The sequence below is a fragment of the Cryptomeria japonica genome, chromosome 2, assembly GCF_030272615.1.
Source record: "Cryptomeria japonica chromosome 2, Sugi_1.0, whole genome shotgun sequence".
Classification (NCBI taxonomy): domain Eukaryota; kingdom Viridiplantae; phylum Streptophyta; class Pinopsida; order Cupressales; family Cupressaceae; genus Cryptomeria; species Cryptomeria japonica.
This window is the reverse complement of record NC_081406.1, coordinates 292,741,209-292,756,805: the sequence shown is the minus strand read 5'-3', so window position 1 is coordinate 292,756,805 and position 15,597 is coordinate 292,741,209. Positions and strand designations below refer to the sequence as shown.

The following is a 15,597-nucleotide window of genomic DNA, read 5'->3' as shown; positions in this document are numbered from 1 at the left end:
AAAAAGACTTTGAGCTTTTATGTGTAAATTAAAGAATTGAAAGGAATAGAAGAAAATTACTCAAGTATTGAGACTTTGTGCTATATTCTTGAGTTTATGTTCAACATTACCTTTCTTGCAAGTATTTCTTAAAGGGCTTAATCAAATTTGATTTGTAGACTTTGTGCTGCAAGTATTGGAGATTAATTTAGTTAAAATAGAAGTTCTATTGAGAAAAGCTGTAAGACTTTGTGCTTACACCAATTCTTGAGAGAGATTAGAAGTAAATTTTATAATAGGAAATAGCTGTGAAACTTTGAGCTCACACTAGTTCTTGCTGTTTTGTGTAGAAAGAAATAAGTTATTTCAGACTTTTTGTTGTCATAATTTGTTCTTGACATCATTAGAATAGAAAAGGGTAGATAGGACTTCACATAGTCAAGACTTTGAGCTTGATATTGCTGTCCCGTCCCGAAGGAAGTGATGGAAGTCTTTGAGCTTTCAGGAAACTTCATTTCCTTTCTCTCATTTCATTTCAAGAAGTTGTTATTGCTGTTTTATGTTAAATTGCTATCACTTTTCTGTGAAGAGAAAAGGATATTGGCTTTCTTGAAAAAAAAAAGAAGATTGTTGTTCCATCCTATTTTAGTTTTAGTATTAGATAGATAGGGGGAGCCTTCCCTTAATTAGGAGAGTTTTACTCACACACTGTGGTTGAAGCCACAATTTTGTATATTTCCCCAAGTGTACAAAATTTTCAACCAATAGTAGGTAGATTAGTTGTTAGAAGTTAGAACAACTCATATAATTAGGTAGTGGTTCTTATAATGTATGATATTAAACTCCTATAAATGTGTAATATGTAAAAGAATAATATCACTTGTGTGCAGCTCTTTGAAAACCAACATGGTATTAGAGCTGGACTGGGTGTAATTACCTCATGAGAGTACCTAGGAAGATGAGAGTATTTTTGCAGGATGAGATCATTTTTGTGAGTTTTTATTTTTATTTGTTATTTTAATATTTTATTTTAATTTTTCTTGAGTTCAATGTCATCATAAGCATAGCTATGATATTTTGGTTAAATAAAATGTCTTAGGATGGCCACAAGTAATTTACCTTGCAATAGCGGAATGGACTCTAATTTGAGTGCTAGCTATTCAGGGCTAGGCACAGTCATTTACACAAATCTCTTCAGTCTCATAAATTTTAGCAACACTTTTTTAATTTTCTCTTGAATGCTTTTGTGCTTGTGGTTGTTTGTGCCATCAGTGTGTAGTTCATCAACATCCCACAAACAAATGTTGTGATAAAAAGATGAAGGGGAAGGCAGAGACATGGTAAGTATGGTTAATTCTATCGTTTTTTAGTTCTTGGCTGAAGGAGATGAAGGGGAATACATGGCTGTGCTGTTTTTCTTACCTTTGTCTCTTTTGTGGCTATTAAAGTAAAACTGTGCATGAAAATGCTCAAAAGGAGTGCTTGCACATGGGTGATTGACACCAACGCCATCATAGAAATGGGCTTTTTGGAAGAAAAGGAATGGGGTCTATCAAGTTTGCAATCTAAGGGATTGGTGACCTTGGCCAATGTGGCCAAGAATGGCATCCAAATGGGGGAAGCTATGATGAGGAGTGATCATTATGAAGGGCTATCTCAAGAATGTGCAAATGACTACTAGCGCTACAGAAGGTGGGTGGTTTTGTATCAGGGATGTTGTGGTCATCCACCTGGATGTGTATCTACATATCAAAGATCGGACAAAAAAAAAATTATTTCTAGCAAAGAGAATCTCAATAGTGTGAAGGGTGATTGGTAATGTATTCACATCCTTCTATTATGGAGATTGTTGTTGTCACCAGTCTGGATCCATTTAAGGGGGAGACACCTTATGCCTTTGTTAGTATCAAGAATCATGCTGAAGAAAGTAAGATTCTGCATCAAAATATGTACTTTGATGGCTACTTGGAGTATGATGTTTTAATGGTTGACAAGGTTGTAGATGGTGGCTAGAAATGAAAGGGACATGAGAAAAAATGTCAATATCCAAAGGTACCTTGCTGATTGCAAATGCTTGAAAAAATCCTAATGGGTTCATTATGCAATTAACTGCATGTTTTATGACTTATCATTATAAGTATTGCTGTCTCATTTCTTTTTGTTACGTATTTTGTTGAAAGCAAGAGTACAAGTGGAAAGGAAGAACTATACTCAAACACTATGCTATACAAATGATGTCTCTGGCCTCAAGAGGCTATTGATGATTTTTGGCATCTTATTCAGATAGCAGAAAGTAGGCATCCATTTTGTGCATTCATTTTGCTCAATTCTGTAATGCAAAGAATTCCGTCATTGTTGTTAGAGAATTCACACCTCATAACTTCCTCTTAGCTTTCTATTGATTTTCTTTTGGTGTCTATTCGTGCTTTCGTTTTGTGTGTTTTGTTTTATATGTAGAAATTTCACATTGTTGGGGGGTTTATAAAGATGAAAATGTAGTGCTTTTGTTGTGAATCTTGCATTTGTGAGTCTCAGTATCACACTTGTTGAGTACTTGCACAACCTGTGCCAAAAGTCACCAAAAACTCAACCTGCTATCTTTGCAAGAGAACATAGCAAAAACTTGCATAGGAATTTTTTATGCAAGGATTTGGTGACTTTGAATTTGTAAACTATTGTATGGAGAATAGATGATGCTTCTTGCAAATTATAGAAAATAAGTTTGGACACTTGAAAGACGACGAGTGTTGCTAAGGGGAGAGAGATATAGCACTCAAGAATGTGTTGTTATTTAACTTTATGTATGACTGAATTCAATGCCTAATTGCTGTTAGAAAAAGGTGCTATGCTTGTGCTCAAATATGCAACTGATTGCTTATGCTCCCTTAGGTGTTTGAGATAGCGAATTAATTGTAGGAAAGAGAAGCATGCCAGAAATAAATCAAACACACTAACAAAAGACAAGGAAATAGAAGTAGGCAACAAAGAAGTCAAGCACATTAACAAAAGAGAGAGACACAAGAAGCTGCTCCGGAGAAACCCAATTTGGGAAAACTCCTGAGAAATGAAACCATGCTTCCTCATCTGCACTATCATCTTTGCCATTTTACAAATAAGTGCCCCCTTGAGGCTTTCAAGGACACCAACATCAACCAACAACATCTTAACACTTGCAAGTGCATTCTGCATTCCCCTATGGATATCTTGCTTTCTTAACAAACCTTACTATTATCCTTCCATCTTAGTTGTGTAGTCTTCTTCAATCTCACAATTGAGTCTTCATCATGTTTCTGTAAATTTGGATGAATTGCCTTACATTTCATGCCTTACTTAAAACTCTTCAACATATATGAGTCAAGAAATCTAGAGATAAAATGTCTCCTCCTTGTTTACTCTTTCTATGCATTGCACTTGGACAACAGTGTTGCTTAAACTGGGGCAAGACCACTGCTCATAAAATTGGTAATTACATAACTGCCCCTATGGTTGGAACATTGCTAATTTTTAGCAGATGGGCAGTTATATAACCATCACTGATGCATGTGTAGCTACCACCTAACCATGCAAAAGTTCCTACAATCTGAAGAGGCCATAACTATTGCACATGGATTAAAAATGACCATTGTTTTTTTGAAAGTGCATGGATTTTCAAGAGAAATCCATATATGCAAGAAAATTCCACATTAGATGCTTCCCATATGCTGCCTTTTTGTCAATATGAAATCTTAGATCTGCATATATGTGATCATAGCATTTCTTTTGTCTTATTAGCAGCTGATTAACTCGACCTAATTTGATGAGGATCATTTGTTTCTCACCACCATGTCTGTATACAGATACGTGAGAGGTGGTCCATAATAGATATTACTTGGTTATTTTACAATTTGTATGGTCCTTCATGTTTGTTCATGCATGTATCATTTTTTTTATTATGCATAACATCGTTTCCATCATCTTTATCTATAGAGGAATCCGGTTTTCTATTTGATCTGTAGTCTCCAGATTCAGTGCTGTTTTATTGATTCACTGCTTATAAAGGGTTGGATCAGAATTTTTTTCTCAGTTAGGCAAATTTTGGAGAAGTGCTTTTAATCTTTTGTTTTATGTTCAGATGTCCTTCTTTTGTGATTTATTGCTTTTGTCTTCTTGAGCTTCATGCTGCCTTGAGGGGTTCTTGTCTCATAGGACAATTAGAACTTAGCTCTAGCTATTTCAATTCGGGGTTTAAACCTTTTAGGTCATGCTATCATCATGTTCACATTTTTTAGTGCTTGGTACTTTTTCTTTTTTTTGTTATCTATAGCCCTTTACTCTAGTACTTATCAGTTATCTACTAAATCTGGAAGTAATTTTCAAGACCCACTGATCTAATATTGGTCGTTTATTGACACTAGTTATAATTTGTTTCTTTCTACTTTCTTTTACTTAAATTATTACATTTTTTCTCTCCTATAGCTAGAACTTACTTGCAGCCTGAATTCTGATTCTAGGCAGCCTTGGAGGGTTGTACCAGTTTTTGAATTGACCTCATGAATACTCTTCAACAATCTAGACAGTAAGGCAGCACTATAGTTTGAAACTGACGGGCTCAAGTCCATGACAATAAAAAGATGCAGCTTAGAATAAACAAACGTTTCCAGGATTTGAAGAATAAATAAGTGGAAAGGGAATTCCCTAGTTGGTTTTTACAAGAGAAGCTCAAATGTCAATTTCAAGTGTGCTGGCTGGGCTTTGGCCTTGAAAAATCACTCTCATTAACAGTGACAAAAGTTTTTTCGCATTTCTATATTCACCACCTAAAAATATTCAATGCACTTAAATATCTCTCAATTATTTGTATATTGGCATACCAATTGTTCTGTAGACATTGTACTGTCTAGAGGAGTCTTCTTTACCATATATTAAAGTTGACAGGCTTGGGCTTATACTTTTGTTGAATTATCTTCTATATTAGCAGTCCGAATAGTTATGTAGATATTATACAGTCTAGAGGTATCTCATTTGCTTTTGCTCTCTCTTGCTGAACTCAACAATTCCAGCCGTGCTTCTCTAACATATTGATCTGATCAATGATTGCATGCTAACTGTTTTAGTTTATATTGTCAAAGTACCAAGTTGTCTGAGGTACATTTAAACTTCACATAGAACTTAGGAGGAGAGTTCTATTCATGATTTTAAAGTTTGATTGATACAATAATGACTTCAGTGTCTGGTTTTCTAGTGAAATTAGATATTCAAACATGTTTACCAAGCAATCTATTTTGATCTGTTGGAGTTTGCATCTTTTTATTTCAATCAGGTATGGAAGTAATAATCAACAATATGATACCCTTATTTTGCAGATATACATACTGATGTACAAGGAAGTTGCTCTTGCATTAAAGATTAACAGTGTCTATAGCAAACGCCGTCTTCTCAGCATCCACGAGAATGTGAAGGTGCTACGTTACCCTGATCATTTCTCATCTGGTGTCTATTTCTGGTATGTTATGGATCTAGTCATGATGATTTGTGTTGATGGTGTTTAAATTTACCCTCATTGAGTTTTGGTCTATTTGCATATCGCCATATAGCATTCATATTATTAGAGTTTTAACTGTTTTTATTTTGTCTCATAGCTTTTAAGTAGATTCATCTGTTCGCAGAACAAACACTAATAAGCAATCATCCATTTAGAGAGCGTTTGAGAGCAGATTTAATCTAGTGGCAGAGAGTGTTGGAGATCCCATGAGATCAATAGTTCCTCTTGCATAGAACTGACTCTATATAACCCTACACTTTGATAGTTGTATAAACTTGAGGGATTGATTAAGATATTCAACTGATCATTGGTGTTATAATTATCTTCATGTATGAAAATGGCTGGGGCTTAATTATTTTAAATTGTCTTAATATTGTTCTAAATGACTGATTTTCTGCTGTAATTGTCTGTATACAGGTCCCACCATGAGAAGATAGTGATTGTTGACTATCACGTCTGTTTTCTAGGAGGTCTTGATTTATGTTTTGGCCGATATGACACCCCTGATCATACGGTGGCTGATTTTCCTTCTACTATATGGCCTGGAAAAGACTACTATAATCCTAGGTGCTAGTTTATTCTTTTGTATATTGAGTAGAAATATTATGCAGTTTTTAAGGTGATTCACAATATGCACCACAGTTATTAGAGATTTAACAGAGACAAGTATCATTGAGTTTAGAGTCTTGTGATTTAGCATTATCTTCTTTTGTTGTTTTAAATTAGGGAATCAGAACCTAACTCATGGGAAGAAACAATGAAGGATGAGTTAGATCGTCAGAAACTTCCCCGCATGCCCTGGCATGATGTGAACTGTGCACTATGGGGCCCACCATGCCGTGATGTAGCAAGACACTTTGTTCAGCGCTGGAACCATGCAAAGGTCATTTTTATTTTCAAGTGATGATGTCATATTATTTCTGTAAGGTCTTTTACCATGATTATACTCCTACGTTTTTGAATATCTTTTATCAATACTGCAGAGAAACAAGGCACCGTATGAGCAATCCATTCCACTGCTTATGCCTCACCATTTCATGGTTATTCCACACTATTTGAAGGCGGATGAGAAAACGGAAATACTGAGGGAACATCAGGAAGAATTGCAGATAGAGATCAAGAAACAAACATCTCTTTCTGCAGATTCATCATTCCAAGATATTCCATTGCTTCTTTCCAAAGCTGATGACGAACATGATAGGCCTGGATGTCACCTAACTTTGAATGGACTAGACAAGATCAATGCTCAAGCAGATCATTCCAGAAGAAGTGGAGATGTTCTACCTTTTCTATATTCAAAATCAAATGGTGAAACTTTCTCCCTTGACACGCAGATGACAGGTTTTGTAGATGATCAAGATTTAGAACATCCTCAGCATAGAAAACCTCAAAGTAGGATAACAGGATTGAAAGAGAGTCTATCTGATAAAGCATGGTGGGAGATGCAAGAGAGGGATGGACAGTTATCCAGTGAAGATGAAGTTGGTCAAGTTGGACCTCGCACTCCTTGCCGTTGCCAGGTTTGCTTTTACTATATGAGATTGTTTTTGATAATTATTCTCACTATATATTTAATTAAGACAATTTAATAACAATGGAAGTTGCCTTTCAGTTTTCAGTTTTCATTTTAGATTCATTATAGACCAAACTAATAATATTCTTTAATTTAGGAAAATCTATGCTGTAATAGAACTTTCAAAATTTTGCTATCAAGAATCATAGTTCCAGAACCCTTGACTTGCCAATACTTGGCAGCCCCAATTTTGACTGAGACTTGGAAACTCGGCATCTTAAATAAATACTTATATTGGTTAAAAGAAGATAAATTTAATGCAAAATCTATCAAGTGCAACTGTAAAATATTGCTGAGGTGTTTTCTATCATATTTGAATACAAAAAGAGTACAGCATTTTATCAATATGCAAATATAACAACCAATGAATATGATATGTATCATGATGATTAAAAATCATCATAAAAAATTACCTAACTTATCAGGTTGCTCTGTCCTTGGCACTGTCGTCATGCTGGATGGGACAGGTTGGGCCTTGGTTCACACAGGCCATGTCTTTGTTGTCCTGGGTGATTAAAATTAAAAATAGTTATAAACATAGACAAGAAAAGAAAGAAAGCTGGAAGCATAGTGGGATGGAGATGGAGAAGGCACTGGTCTCTTTATGACGTTAATGCTTTCTTGTGGGTGCCCAAGATAGTGTGTTCACTGTCAAAAGCAACAGATGATTGGAAGTAAACCTTCTTGCAATATTCGGGGGAGGGCATTTTGGTTCAGATGCTTTTCTAGTTTTTAAACCCAAACGCATTGTCTAGTGCAACCAATTTATCACTTGGCAGCGGCCAGTATTATTTGTTTTTATCTTTTTATTAAGTCGCCATCTTTTAACTTTTTGTTAATGCAAAATTACAAATAATGATATTTATATTTTATGTTCAGTGTAGTTTCTGGGTTTGATTGTGTGACAGTTTTTTGCATCAATGTTTCGAATCACACTACGTGATCCATCATCAGGATGAACATTGCTAGCCTTGTCTTCCAGCATTCTTCATCCTGATTATGGATCATGTAGTGTGATTCGAAACGTTGATGCAAAAAACTGTCACACAATTGAACCCAGGAACTACACTGAATAGAACTATGGATTATGGATAACTAATATCGTTATTTATTTTATACTTAATATTAATTAATTTAATAAAAAATACATAAAATCTCATATTTAATTATTAATTAATGTGTTACATATAAATTATTTAATCATATTTCTATTATCTATATAAAATTTTCCGGTGAATTATGACTTGGGAGGCCAGACCCTTTGAGTAAATATATAACAAAAAATGAAATGTTTATGCATGCCCTGTAGGTAGGGGTGCATAAGAAGAACAACTGATGGGGAGAGCCCTAAGAACTATTTTGCCTCTGGATTCTGCTTTACCATCTTATCATGGGAGCAGCAGTCATTGGAAATTTACCAGATATTTTTGTTTTACAGAGCCTTCTTTCTTCTCTTAACAGGAGCCTGGTCATTAATGTTTTGCAAACACGGATCTTTATTTCAGATTTTTGGTTTTGTAACAACACCTCTTCCAACAATGGTTACATGGTTTGTTTATTATCTCTCGCAGTCTCTGCTGCTTCAACCATTGCACTGGGGGCCGGAGCAATAGGGTTAATACATTTTGTTCAAGTTTGGTCCTCGACATCCTCCTTTTAGATGGGATAAATATAATGGTGGCTAAGGTTAGTCCCTATCCACCAATTATCTTGCTTCACAGGGTTTGTTACGTGTGTGGGGCGAGAATATTTTAAACAATTCTTCACAATTTGCCCTTTTCCATAATAACATACGTATCTAAATGCAATGCCTTTGTAATCCACCATTTGATTCCATATTTTGGAGCTGTTTCTTATTTTAATTTTAGGATGTAAAGGTTTTGAAAGATCTATTTCCACAAAAATCCACACAATTGTGAATAGTGAAGATGGGAGGATTGAGACTTAAAGATGCTGGGCATGAGATAAATTTTTTCCAATAGAGTTTTCAATGGGGTGGAGACATGAGGATTCCTAGAGATGTGGTGGCAGATATGGAAGTCACCCAAATCAATTTTTGAAGAATTTTTTTGTAAACAGGTTGAATTGTGGAAACTACAGTTTCATTACTAGGTAAGAATTATCCCATGCCCAAGGACCACTCTGTGGTAGCATATATCTGTCTCTAGGAAGTTTTCCTGTCAATTAAATTTTACAAGGGCTGACAAAGTTCACCATCCATAAAAAGTCTGTCAATGTTTAATAATCCACTCATTCAGACCTACCAAATTTGACCAGAAGTTATGAAAATGATAGGTCAACTGATGTTTTTTCTGTAGCTCTTCCTCCACCACAACATTCCCAAGATCAATAGTTGGTGTATGGCTTCCTAATTGTTCTATGTCCCTCTTTTTGCTGAAAAACCAACCTATAACTCAACATGTCTTGTAATTGTTTGTATATTTCTGCCATAGAGTTGTGCCTGAGGATTCTCTGAAAAAGAAAAGGCTGCTGTTGCCATGATCCCCACACCTCCACAAAGCTCAGCTCTTACCTGAATGTATAAAATGCTTTATTACATATAAAATCATAAATAATTTTCTATATCTATTATCTATTTATATTTTTCCAGTGAATTATGACTTAGGGAGCCACACCCTTTGAATTATTACATCTCCGAAAGAATGAGAAGCAGTGTGAGGAAGTTTAGGTACCTGCCTGGAAGATAAATTCTCGGAATCAATGAGTGTGGAGATGGAAGACAGTTGCACCATCTGCGAGGTTCTTTAGGCCAAAATTACTATAGCGATTGCATGATTTAGGGACAGAGGATAGGGCAGTGGGTTAGGGTTTTGGCAACATTGTAAATATTTGGGAGCAACATCATGTTTTGAATAAATATTTTTTCTAATTATTGTTAAAATATTTAGATGATAGGCGATACTATGTGGGAGCTTTTGACCAGAAAGTTGTCTCACACCTGAAAACAATTTCTAAGTAACCATTAAACTATCTTCAAGTCACCTGAAATTTGCCATTTTTAAATATGCAGGGTAATACAAAAGCAAATCATATCCTATCTGATTAAAATACAAAATTAGTATCCTCCAAAATCAAATACTGTCTCTGTCAAATCTTACCTTTAAATGAGCACCTGCTGCTTCTTTGTGTCTCTCATCGAAATATCTTTGGTCTATTTGCCTTTTATCCACTGCCATTGAACAGGGTATAAAAGAATCTTTGAACCACTACAGACATAGCATAGCTTCTAATATTCATTTCCTCCATCAGGTCCCCTATCTGAAGCATATTGTCGTTCCATTCCTCTACCTTGAGCTGCCCACCACAGGACTCAAACTAGGATTAGAGCCACCTCGTTCACAAATTTGGAGCTATCTGATCTTGTTGCACAGAGAAAATCGAATAGCTCATATTCCAGATTGATAACTAGCATTACCACATCTTGCTTTGTCCTCATGGTGGTAGGAGCATCACTTGTGTGGTTGAAGTGAAAGAAGCACAGTGATATTACTGAAGATTGAGAAGTGGCCTGGTGGAGTACTGGCCTCACAGGTTTAACTACATTTTTATTCGATTGATTCCAGCAACCAATATAAATTCTTTACCAGTTAAAAAGAAGGACGAGTCTTCATAAATTGCAGTGGATTTTGATAGAAGCTGTTGTTAAAATTAGAACCAGAAACATAAGACACAGAAATCCGAAACTTAGCAAATCTCACAAGAACAAGATACACAGAATTTTATCTTGGGAAAACCCTCCACCTGAGGGTGAAAAACTCAGCAACACCAAAAATCAACCTTTATTGAAGGAACAAAATTTGAATACAATGCTCTCAAGCAAGATTCTTAACACTTAACAATCAATGGTAGAAGCTGATAATATATCAGAACTAAAAGCTTCTACAAAATATACAGAATAGCAAAAGAAGAAGATACAAAACTCTCAGCTTAAGTGATCACATATAATAGACTCTCTCTTGTGAACTTCATACACCGACACAAACAGCAACACGCCTTTTTAAAGGCAAGGCTTCAAACATCTCTAAGATGGAGGAAGACGAATGGCCAACACTTCATACGTGCAAAACCCAAAGCAGCAGTTACATTGAATGCCGTTACATATTCTGCCACCAACAGGAGCCGAATACACCATCACATTGAATGCCGTTACATTGAATGCTGTTACATTGAATGTCGTTATATACTCCACCACCGACAGGAAAGCAACAGCAAGGAGATTTTACATCATTGCAGGTATAATGAAATCTCCTGCAGCTAATAACATTAACAGCTGTTATAAATGACATAGACTGTGGATTTCAATATAAACTTTTCTAGCAGCATAAGAAGAAGCCTGTAATTTGATGAGTTGGTTTGAAGTTAAGTTTTTACTGGTGAATGTAATTGTGAATTTTAAATCCATCCACTAACATTTACTATGACTTTAATTGAAATCTTTGAAATCCACATGGTGAAAAATGACTCAAATGTAATATCAAATATCAAATACCAACAAGGCGAGTCAAAATGCCATAACGGAGGAAATGAGTGGAAAATTCCATCGAAACAAAATGGGTGTCGAGAGAAAGAAGGGAAGAGAGTTGAAATATGGGAGAGAAAAGACATGTTGCAACAGTTAATAATAGCAAGGTGAGCTGGAATGTTATACCAAGAAAGAGAGCCAAGATGAGGAATAGAATTTTAAGGTTTAGGTAAGTAATTTTGATATTAATAAGTAAACTTTTCATGCCTTTTATTTTCTGGTTTTCAAGTCTTCTTTTGGTGTAGGAATGAAATTTGCCAATTTGCATCATGTGAAAATTTCTAAATATCATTTTATCAAACCCATTCAGTGATTATCTTTTAATCATTTCATTTCATGGAATTTGCATTTCTTTTCTCAGTATATTTGTCATATAGCCTTTATACTTTCTTTGTGCCTGTACATGATGTATACATTCTTTGAACCTCTGCATGCTACATGCACATTTTTCTGGCGAGGACACTGGCAAAAAGAAAAATGTGGAGTCAACTCAACACCTACCATTTGTTTTGTGCCTATTCTAATTTATTTAGTATTGTTTGAACTATCATTTCTTTGAGTCAATATGTCAATCAACCTGCGTGTCTGGTCTTTATATTCAATTCTTGTGCTTTGCCTGCGCTTCTGTATTGTTGCATGTACAAAGTGCTCAAATCCTGTTATTGATTTAGGAATTTGAGTTTTATATATGGAACCTTGATCAGTTACATTGGAATTTTAGAATATGCTGTACTTGAAAGATTTATTGGTTGTCAGAAATGATCTTTAAATAGATTTAGTTAAATAAGAGCAGATCATGGTAGCTGTCGGTGTTGGGAGATTGGAAGAATGTGGATTATCTTATTTTAAATGCTCGCCAGAGATTGGCACGGGAGTGAGAATATACAAATTCATGTGACACATATCTTGCAACCTTTACCCTTTATTATCCCTGGATATCATTGAGAACACAATACAATTTTGCACAGAAACTTGAGTTAAGTCTTTTTCTATGGGTTCAATGTATATTATTTCTTGGAGATCTGTAATTCTGGCTGTGTTTTATTTTTTACCCATATCTAGTGGAGCATTCTTTTACCCGTTACCATATCTTTTTTCATATCTAGCGGGGCATTCATTTACTTATTCTTATATGCATTAATATCTTTTTATTATATTAAAAAATGATTTTTCAAATATTTTCATTGTAGAAAAAATCAAGCTGAATGAGTGCCCACACAAAATTATTAAAGTCTCTTTATGAGAAAAAATCAAAACTTAACAAATCTGTAGAAAAATATTTTTTTGAGTTTGTATTTATCCTTAGGAAATTTCTAAGTAATTCTAATCTTTACAAAAGATTGGACATTTTAGTGTGATACATGAACTCTGATTTCATTAATTAGTAGAAGCTTTGCGAGTTGGGCATGTCATATAATTAATAATGATATTAGGAAACTTATTAACCTTCGAAAATTCTAGGAATTTTTCAATATCTATGCCAACCCTATTATATTGATCTTTGCAAGGATCGACATAAGTATGAACAGCTAGAATGGAATTTAACTATTGGATACAGACCATTCATCAAATAGTTCAAGTACAGTACAAGTATGATTTTATCTCTATAGCCTTCTTATAAACTTCCTTTTAAGGGCATTTTGTTGCATTGTTTCAAATCAAATAATTATGGTTATTATTGTCAACTAAATAGTTTATGGTTAATGATTGTCAATATCGATTTTGATGGTTGTCTGGTTAGTCATAGATGCTCTAGTTATAAAAAACTGAAATTAATTAATAATTAATTAGCTAAAAATAAATAAATTATTTTTTATTCTTAACAACATGATATTTCTAACTTTAAATGCTGTATATCAAAATGTTATTTTTACTTAGTTTTGTGAAGGATTCTAAAATAAGTAATATTAAAACTGTTAAAGAATATTTAATAAAACTTATAAATTATTTTAATTATATGTAAAAATAATATTTTCCACTAATTAGATTAGACTGAGAAAACAATATCAAATTATAATACAAATAAGTCTAGGCGTAAAGTGTCATTCTTTATAAAATCAACATAATCATTACACCACCATGACAATCTTGTTGTAAAATTCATAGATAACCTAAAATTAAGATTGTATTTCAAAATTGTATATGCAAAAAATAGGCTTCTATACATAAGATATTGTAATTTAAATTATTGTATCTTTTATGCACATATAAAATTATACTCTCTAATATATTAACTTATATATAATTTTCTATTGGTGTGATTCTTGTACCTCCTTCCAGTGCAAGTGCTAGTTATATATTATTAATAGAATATATATTTTATTAATTTTAATATATTTATATAGTTTTTCTGTGTATTTATATATCTTTTACTTTATAAATGGTATTAGCAGCGAATGTGCTCATTAGATCAATTCGTTGAACCAAAATTCAAAGTATTTCTTTCAAATCAATAGAAAACTCCCAACGCACTGTCTCACATAAAAGCATCCACATATAGTCACAGAGAGGTGCTGGTCACAAAGCCAATCAACCATTCAAAGTGTAGCAGTCAATACTATAATCCTATATTTATATTTGTTATCTTGGCATAATCATTTCATTCACCATATAAGACCTCCCACTGAAAAGTTGTTGCCAGTCATAGAGTTTTGCCAAACAAGAAAGTATTTTAGGGCATAAGAAGGTAGACTGGCATGACCTCTTTATGCCAAAAATATTGAACACATGCTCAAGAAGGGGGGAAAATTATGTAGGTCCCCCTTGCCCACCCAATAAACAATTTCTTTGTAGTTTTTGAAGCCATTCTGGCTTATATCTAGGATTAAGAAAAATGATCCATCAATGTTTTGCAGAAAACAATCTGTAAACCAGTTATTCGTAAACAAATTGTCTAGGTTTAGATGAAAGTTTCCATGCAAGATTAAGAAACCTTTGATCAGAAGCTTCAGCTAGAAGAAATTCATATAAGCAGAATAAATGGTTTTCCTGAATAAATTCAACAAAATGGCTATAATACTGATGTAGATTTGAGAAGCTACTGCATTCTAGTAGTTGTAATGCCAATTTGATGAGAACACCTACATTTAAGTTACTCCAAATCTGTCAATGATAAGACAAAATGGAGTATGATGAAAAATAGGAAATTTCTATAATGTATTTATACCTTTCAACATGTGTAATTGCTAATTGTGTCTAATTCATGCACAATTGCTCCAGAATGGGAAATTTCTCCAATTCATCTATACCTTACAACGATGCATCATTGCTGATTGTTTCTAGTTCGCTCACAACCCACTCTACATGGGGTGTCTTTGCAAGCAGTTTGTTTTGTGGTGCTCGCTTATAAATTGTGTCTTAATATGTGCTACTCTCTTATTGGGGCTCCCTTCTTGGGTAGCTCAATGACTCTTTATATTGTGGGAGTTTCTTCAATTTTTGAAAGATATGTCACAGTTGTTGCTTAAAAATGAACCCATGTATGAATGTTAGTTTTTTTGGGATTTGTTTGCATCAAGGAAAGAAAGGTGTATCATTGGCAAGCCAGTGGCACTTTGAAGTACAAGTTAAACCGCAAAACAAGTATGCAGGACTGCTAAAAGAAACTACAAGGGAAGATGAATTGTTGTAGAGATGTAGCACATGCTTTCATATGCTAGCGAGGTCTCACAGAAACTGATAAACAAAAGCATAAGTTTTGGCTATGTAGGAGATTGTTTCTGGCTTTGATATAGACAGTAGGTTTAGTTTGGTGTTGACCCTGGTTATATAAGTATAGCTTCTACTTGGATTGCTATTGGTTTAAATGTTGAGCATTGGATTTTATAAATATTGAAGGATTCAAAATTCTTGAAAGAAAATATCTCACACATTTTGTAACAAATGAATGGCATCTAGTGTCTTACCAATTATTTCTTTCTTTGCTTCCGTCCATTTATAAATTATAACATCTACTCAATCTATATGCATCTATATATTCTT

The 15,597-nt window shown here is 34.2% G+C and overlaps 1 protein-coding gene across 1 annotated transcript in view; it reads left to right on the top strand.

Moving 5' to 3' along the window:
* The window catches only part of LOC131032568 (phospholipase D zeta 1), a 108,624-nt gene that overhangs the window by 78,511 nt on the left and 14,516 nt on the right, over positions 1-15,597 (top strand). The window contains exons 9-12 of the mRNA XM_057963580.2: positions 5,322-5,461; positions 5,918-6,067; positions 6,227-6,383; positions 6,484-7,020. Coding sequence (XP_057819563.2) covers positions 5,322-5,461; positions 5,918-6,067; positions 6,227-6,383; positions 6,484-7,020 — 984 coding nt within the window. The remainder of the gene's footprint in view (positions 1-5,321; positions 5,462-5,917; positions 6,068-6,226; positions 6,384-6,483; positions 7,021-15,597) is intronic.